Source organism: Chlorocebus sabaeus, chromosome 12, assembly GCF_047675955.1.
Source record: "Chlorocebus sabaeus isolate Y175 chromosome 12, mChlSab1.0.hap1, whole genome shotgun sequence".
Classification (NCBI taxonomy): domain Eukaryota; kingdom Metazoa; phylum Chordata; class Mammalia; order Primates; family Cercopithecidae; genus Chlorocebus; species Chlorocebus sabaeus.
In genome coordinates this window covers 66477604-66485779 of record NC_132915.1, presented here as the reverse complement: position 1 = coordinate 66485779, position 8176 = coordinate 66477604, and the positions used below count along the sequence as shown (strand labels likewise).

At 41.5% G+C, this 8176-nt stretch overlaps 1 protein-coding gene across 5 annotated transcripts in view; it reads right to left on the bottom strand.

The window, feature by feature from the left end:
* TRMT10B (tRNA methyltransferase 10B) overlaps positions 1-8176 on the bottom strand; it is a 38218-nt gene that overhangs the window by 28665 nt on the left and 1377 nt on the right. For 4 of the 5 annotated variants that reach the window (XR_491883.3, XM_007968681.3, XM_007968680.3 and 1 more), the window contains exons 2-3: positions 758-972; positions 172-280 (exon numbers count right to left, since the gene is read on the bottom strand). Coding sequence is in view for 4 of the 5 variants with exons in the window: in XM_007968681.3 (XP_007966872.2) it covers positions 172-280; positions 758-943 (295 nt within the window). In the remaining variant the exon portion in view is untranslated. Of the gene's footprint in view, positions 1-171; positions 281-757; positions 973-8176 lie in introns of those variants that run through there. The other variant, XM_073021785.1, reaches the window with a different exon arrangement.

The window sequence follows — 8176 nt, the reverse complement described above, 5'->3', positions numbered from 1 at the left end:
CCGGCCGCAAATTTTGCTTTCTTTGATGTTTTGATTCCCAAGAAAATAGGACAGTGGGTCCCACATCCCAGATGCTTTTTACTTAAACAAAATTCCTACTCTCCTTGGAACATGCAGACACGTTTGCTAAAAAATAAATATGATTATACCAACAGTCTCATTTATTGTCACCTGGATTTTCTGCACGATTGGCTTTTCTTCGTTCTTTTTCTTGCTTTCTTTTGCTCTTCTTTGCTGCAACTATCTTTTCCCAGTGTCTCTGTTTTCTCTGGACATTTTTCTTATATTATCCAGAAAACAAAATTGTTTGAGAACTTCATAAGCACCAAAAAAGGAAAATGAATATTAGAAACATTTACTTATTTTTTCTCATTTATATATAAGGTTTGGCAAGAAAAAGGAAATTACTCATAAAAACAAACCTAGATTGGATCGTGTTTAGAGAAAACAGAGCCCCAGAAAAAGAGATGTGACCTGGTCAAGGTCACAGAAAATTCATTAGTGACAGGGCCTGGAGTTTAGATTTCCTGACCTTTCAGAGGTGTATCAAAAATTCCTTTTGAACTTTATTTACTTTTCCTATGACTCAGATGAAACTAAAACTTTAAACCAGTTAGCAGAAAATTAATTCATCACTTAGAATACACAAAACTCATTCCCAGTTTCTCTTTTCACTACCAGTATCCATCCTTAAAACAGGGGTGTCTGAGACATTCCATCATTCAAGGCCTATGGCCAGGCAATTCACTACACTCACCGAGCACCATGCTGTACTGCCTGTGGCCAGGGTCTCTCCCTCCTGGCACTCGCCTTCCGCATCAATCTGCAGAAGCTGGAAGCCTTCAGGAAGTCCATCTTCACCTGTCTCCTCTAGGATGCCTTCTTCCCCCTGCAGCACAGGTGATTCTACTTTCTGAGTACTCCCTTGCAATCTCCAGTCCATGTGCTTAGTCCTCTGTTCTTTCAACCAGACTGGAAAAAGGCACAATTATGTAAGCTATTACATTATTTCACTAACATAGGTATCTCCCTACATCCAAATAACAAAGTGTTATTGTGTTACCAAAAGATCAGAAGTGTGTAAAATACTGAACCAGATTTACTGGACTGAGAAAAACTTGTGTCTTCCAGAGAAATGATTCAGCAGAGAAACAGTTCAGTAGTAAGGAAGCCAAATACACTTTTTTTTTTTTTTTGAGACAGAGTTTCACTCTTGTTACTCAGGCTGGAGTGCAATGGCGTGATCTCAGCTCACTGCAAACTCTGCCACCTGAGTACAAGTGATTCTCTTGCCTCAGCCTCCTGAGTAGCTGGGATTACAGGCGTCTGCCACCAAGTCCAGCTACTTTTTGTATTTTTAGTAGAGACGGGGTTTCACCATGTTGGCCAGGCTGGTCTCAGACTCCTGACCTCAAGTGATCCACCCACCTCAGCCTCCCAAAGTGTGGGGACTACAGGCATGAGCCACTGTGCCCGGCCCCAGATGCACTTCTTAGAGGACATGCACAACACCTGACATCTCCAAGCAATCAATGATTATCTACTGCTGCAGTGACACAGATAACCAAGTTATTTATTGTGTACTTTAAAATGCATTATATGATTTGAGAGTAGGACAGAGATTGCAAAAGCCACTTAGCCACTTCACCTCCCCCATTATGTTTCAACCAGTTTATTTTCAAAATCCTTCCTTTAGCAAATATTTATTGAACACCTATTATAAGTAGGGTACTATACTAGAGACATTCTGGGAGGATGAACCAAAATATAGAGTGACATGAAACCAAGAATTCTTTTAGGCAGTTGGTATGTATCAGACTTAGTTTTTTTAAACTATGTATTCCCTCCAACTCAGCTGAGTACCACTGCAGTAGAAAGCCACAGTCACCAATGAAAATGTTTAATATCCCTCAGAAGTGCTGAGGTTGAAAACTATGGACAAGCACTGTTACAGAACACTTAACAAATGATGTCATAATTTCAAAGTGGAGTTCAAAATCTAAGGACGATATGAGTGAGAAATGCTTTAGTCGGCTGGGTGCGGTGGCTCACGCCTGTAATCCAGCACTTTGGAAGGCCAAGGCGGGTGGATCACCTGAGGTCGGGAGTTCGAGACGTACCTGACCAACATGGAGAAACCCTGTCTTTACTAAAAATACAAAATTGGCCAGGCGTGGTGGCACATGCCTCTAATCCCAACTACTAGGGAGGCTGAGGCAGGAGAATCCCTTGAACCTGGGAGGCGGAGGTTGCAGTGAGCTGAGATCGTGCCATTGCACTCCATCCTGGGCAACAAGAGTGAAACTCCATCTCAAAAAAAAAAAAAAAAGAAATGCTTTAGTAAATGGTCAAGTGTTGTAGATCAAGAATGATGTGACCATTACCTATGGCTGGTCCTCTGAGTGTAGTCACACAACCACTATTTTATGAAAAATACATCTTAAAAAGTGTAAGTCTATGCAGTATGATTCACGTACATGGTAAAAAGACCTATTTATAATGAAAAGTAATAATCCACACTCCTATCCCTTCCACCTCTAGTGGCAACCCTTGTTAACCAGTTGTTTTTTGTTCTTTTGGTAATTAACTCCTTAACCTGAACTCATATGCTTACATCATTATTTCATGATTCATCAGCTTTGAATGTATTGACTCGCTATGAAACATAAGAATTCAAATTGCTTAAATCAGTCCCTGATTTAATTGCTTAAATCAGTAATAATAAATATTATTATTATTACTATTTTTGAGACAGGGTCTCACTGTTACCCAAGCTTGAGTGCAGTGGCACAATCATGGTTCACTACAGCCTCAACCTGCCAGGCTCAAGCAATCCTCCCACCTCAGCCTCCCATGTAGCTAGGACTATAGGCATGCATCACAATGCTTGGCTAATTTTTAAATTTTCTGCAGAGATGGGGGTCTCCCTGTGTTGCCCAGGCTGGTCTCCAACTCCTGGGCTCCCACCTTGGCCTCCCAAAGTGTTGGAATTACAGGTGTGAGCCACTGCACCCAATCAACCCCTATTATTTTTATTTGAAACGGAGTCTCACTCTGTCGCCCAGACTGGAGTGCAGTGTTGTGATCTCAGCTCACTGCAACCTCCGCCTCCCAGGTTCAAGCAGTTCTCCTGCTTCAGCCTCCCCAGTAGCTGGGATTACCAGGCCTGGCTAATTTTTGTATTTTCAGTAGAGATGGGGTTTCACCATGTTGGTCAGGCTGGTCTCGAATTCCTGACCTCAGGTGATCTGCCCACCTCGGCCTCCCAAAGTTTTGGGATTACAAGTGTGAGCCACTGCACCTGGCCTATTATTTTTAATTCTTCATTAGTTACCTTGATTTTGAAATTTTTTTGAGATCAAGTTACCTTGATCTTTACATTTCTTTGGCAAAGATTTTAAGAGTACAGTTTAATGAATTTGTGTGTGTGATAAAATATATTAACTCAATGAGCTTTAACAAATGTATAGGGCCTGTGTTACAGACAGTCCTGTCAAGATATGGAACATTTCCATCACCCCAGAAAGTTTTTGTTGTTTGTTTTTGAGACGAAGTCTCACTCTGTTGCCTAGGCTGGAGTGCAGTGGCATAATCTCTGCTCAATGGAACCCCCACCTCCTGGGTTCAAGCGATTCTCCTGCCTCAGCCTCTTGAGTTGCTGGGACTACAGGCGCGCACAACCTTGCCCAGCTAATTTTTGTATATTTAGTAGAAATGAAGTTTCACCATGTTGGCCAGGCTGGTCTCGAATTCCTGACCTCAAGTGATCCACCACCTTGGCCTCCCAAAGTGCTGGGATTACAGGCGTGAGCCACCGCGCCTGGCCTCACCTCAGAAAGTTTAACTTTCTTCTCCACTTTCCAAATCAGTCTTCATCCCATTCCCACAACTTGCCAAAGGCAACCACTGTTCTGTTTGCTATAACCATGAATTATCTGTATCTGTTATACAACTTCATATAAATAGATGCAAACGTTATGTACTCTTTAGCACTTGACTTTTTTCACCTTAAAATATTTGAGACTTACACATGTATGTATCAGTAGTTGCTTTTTTATTGCTGAATAGCATTCCACTGTATGACTATATCACAATTTATTCTGTTGATAGGCATGTGAGATTTTTTCCAGCTTGGGGAATAAATCTGCTATGAACATTTTCATAGATGTGTTTTTGTGGACATATGTTTTCACATCCATTGACTAAGTTTTAAGAGTAGAATTGCTAGGTCATAGGATAGGTGTGTATTTAACTCTTAAGAAACAACCATCCATTTCCCAAAGTATTATACCATTTTACACTGCCTGTCAGCAATGTATGAGCATTCCAAATGTTCCACAGCATCACCATCTGGGCACCCCTACACAGATTTCTGGAGCTCCTTTGCTACACAGCTCCCTCCTTGCCAGTACCCTGCTGTATGCAGCCATCTCAGCAGCCCTATATTCAACTGTTTCCTCCACCCAATGACACCGATGCACTCTGTATGGGCTCCGTGTCACTATGCACCCTCAGGTAGAAAGCCAGGGTGACTGTGGAGCTTCGCTTGTGTGTTTCTTCTCCCTCAATGATTACAGTCTTGTCCTGACTACTGCCCAATACCTGAAAACAATTTCTTCATATCCTTTGTCCAGTTTTATAGTTTATTGTAGGAAGGTAAGTCCAATACCCATTCCTTCTGTCATAACAATTACCAGAAGTCTTTAATACTTTTAAGAATATTTTTAAACTTCTATTTCTTGTTCAAGACATAGTATTTCTGACTCCCCAATATCTTTAGGCTGTGAACATAAACATCCTTATATTTCTATCTCTGTTCCTCCTTTAATTTTCCAACTGAGCCTTTAATTTTATATGGTCAAGGTAGGTTTTACGTTTTGCCCTGACAAAACAATTAAGTGCTTTGTCTATCCCTGTGGTATTTTCTAAAATTTGTAAACCAAATTTTAAACTATTTTTTGAGATAGGGTCTCACTCTGTTGCCCAGGCTGGGGTGCAGTGGTGCAATCACAGCTCACTGCAGCCTTGACCTCCCATGCTCGGGTGATCCTCCCACCTCAGCCTCATGAGTAGCTGGGACTACAGGTATGCACCACCATACCCAGCTAATTTTTGTATTTTTAGTGGAGACAGGGTTTCACCATGTTATCCAAGCTGGTCTGGAATTCCTGGGCTCAAGCAATCCACCTGCGTCAGCCTCCCAAAATGCTAGGATTACAGGTGTGAGCCACTGCACCCGGCTGTAAACTGCATTTATATTATTATAACTCCATAAATATCATTCACTGTAGAGATGGCTAGTGTCCTAGAATTATCTTTTCCATTTTGACTCCTGTGTTTGGAAAACATTTCTAGTGTTGAGTTCATATTGCCTTTTTTCTTGTACTCCATCAAATGCTCAAAATTGGGCCAAATTGTAGTTGTTTTCAGTTCAGACACACTTAAACAGGTTTAAGTGGAAAAATAGCATTCTTAGAATTCAGACACACTTCCTAGCTTGCCACTTGTGAATGATGGGACAATATCTAGAAGATTTAAGTCTCTGCCATAGAGTCTCTCCACGAAATGGGATAAAACCACCTCACAGGATTGTTGCAAGAATTAGATACCTTTCACTTACTGATATAAAACAAGTACTCACGAAATACTTGCTGTTGTTAACTACTATTCACAACCCCTTCAGTGTTGTTCTTACAGTTATTCTTAAAAGGTAAATCTTCTGAGTAGTTTTGGTTATTCATGACATATCATGTGAACATGTGACCACCAGATACATTCCTGAAGATGACCAAGTAAATTACCTTCCAGATTTTCAAAACTATAGATTTGAAATTTGTGTCCATTTGTCTGCCTAGGCTAAAGTTTATTTCTGTTTAGAAATCCTTTAAAACCCAGTACACATTAATTTTTAAACATACTTACAACAGACTCTATCACAAAGAATTAGTGGCATGTATAAAATTTCATAATGTATGTAATATTTCCAGAGAAATGAGGAAAATACCAAGCTGGCTGGGCGCCGAAGCTCATGCCTGTAATCACAGCACTTTGGAAGGCTAAGGAGGGAGGATCAATTGAGCCTAGGGGTTCAAGACCAGCCTGGGGAACAAAGTGAGACCCCATCTCCATAAAAAATAATTAGATGGGCATGGTGATGCACACCTGTAGTCCCAGCTATTGGGAGGCTGAAGCCAGAAGATCGCTTGAGCCCAGGAGATCGAGGCTGCAGTGGGCTACGATGAAGTGCCATTGCACTTCAACCTGGGTAACAGAGCACACCATGTTTCAAAAACAAAACAAAAAATCCAAGCTATTCTTAAACATTTCAGAAGCACTCCACATGAATGAACAGTGAAGTTGATTTTTTATTTTTTTTTTATATATATATATATATATAATTTTTTTTTTTTTTTTTTTTTAAAGATATAGGTCTTGCTATGTTGCCCAGGCCAGTATTGAACTCCTAGCCTCAGGCCATCCTCACACCTCAGCTTCCCAGTCACTGGGTAGAGGTGTGAGCCACTGTGCTGGCGCATATATATATATATATATATATATATTTTTTTTTTTTTTTTTTTTTTTTTTTTTTTGAGATAGTCTTGCTCTGTCACCCAGGCTGGAGTGCACTGACATCATCTCGACTCCTTGCAACCTCCACCACTCAGGTTCAAGCGACTCCCATGTCTCAGCCTCCCGAGTACCTGGGACTACAGGCATGAACCACCACACCAGGCTAATTTTTTGGTATTTTTAGTAAAGACCAGGTTTTGCCAAGTTGGCCAGGCTGGTCTTGAACTCCTGATCTCAAGTGATCCGCCCACCTCAGCCTCCCAAAGTGCTGGGATTACAGGAGTGAGCCACTGCACCCAGCCCATAAACATGTATTTTTAACAAAAGATATCTAGACCCCTGTTATGACAGTTTTTTAAATGACTGAAGACTTTGTTACGCCAACCATCAGTCACCTGCATTTTTCTGCATATAGGCATTCAGAAAAGAACAAATGAAAAGATAAACTAATCCTTAACTGACAACTTCATTTTATTAGGGTGAGAAAACCCACACCAATTTGTTAAATAAATGCTAATTTGTTAATAGCCATGTGATCTCTTCCTCCTTTAAACTTCAAAGCATTTTGTATTTTCACCTGTGTTGACCATTCATTAGTTCATAAACATTCCACTGAGCTCCTCCTGTATGCCAGGGCCTGTTGGGGAATGACTGGGAGGCTCTCTGGAGCTCTCTCTGGAGGTAGTCTCGCTGAGGAGAAAAGAGATTGGGCCGGGCGCGGTGGCTCAAGCCTGTAATCCCAGCACTTTGGGAGGCCGAGGCGGGTGGATCACGAGGTCAGGAGATCGAGACTATCCTGGCTAACATGGTGAAACCCCGTCTCTACTAAAAATACAAAAAACTAGCTGGGCGTGGTGGCGGGCGCCTGTAGTCCCAGCTACTTGGGAGGCTGAGGCGGGAGAATGGCGTGAACCCGGGAGGGGGAGCTTGCAGTGAGCCGAGATCGCGCCACTGCACTCCAGCCTGGGCGACACAGCGAGACTCCGTCTCAAAAAAAAAAAAAAAAAAAGAAAAGAAAAAAAAAGAAAACAAAAGAGATCGAAGATAGGAGATCCTAGGAGCTACAGACTTCCACTGTTGTTCTTAAAAACTGGAAAGTCTGTGCTGGTATTTTCTCTCCTATCAAACTGAATTCCTTTGTAGGAGGGCTTATACCTACATTTACCTAAACACTGAAGAGTTCACAGTATAGTTCCTTGAAAACAGCAGTGTTTATTTTTTGTTGAATTGAACTGAAATTTACCGCCACCACTGCCACTCCCTTCCTTTCTTTTCCCCTCGTTTTACCTCATGCTTCTCCAAATCTCTGTAGTCCCTGAGAATGTTTCTTAGACCAGGAACTTGGGATGCAATAATCTTGAAAATCATATAAAAACAACTCCAACCACCACCAGAAGAGTAATAAAACAAGCTAACACTCCTGAAGGCAGAGCCCACCTCTTTTGTATCTTTGTATATCTGTTAACTGGCATAAGGCCTGGAACACAATGGAAGCTCAGTAAATACTGATTAGGTGATTGCCACCTAGGGATCCTCAGAAAGCAAAGGTGAAGTTGGACATCACAGAAGCAGAGATCTGCTCAATCTGTGTGGGGCATTATCTACG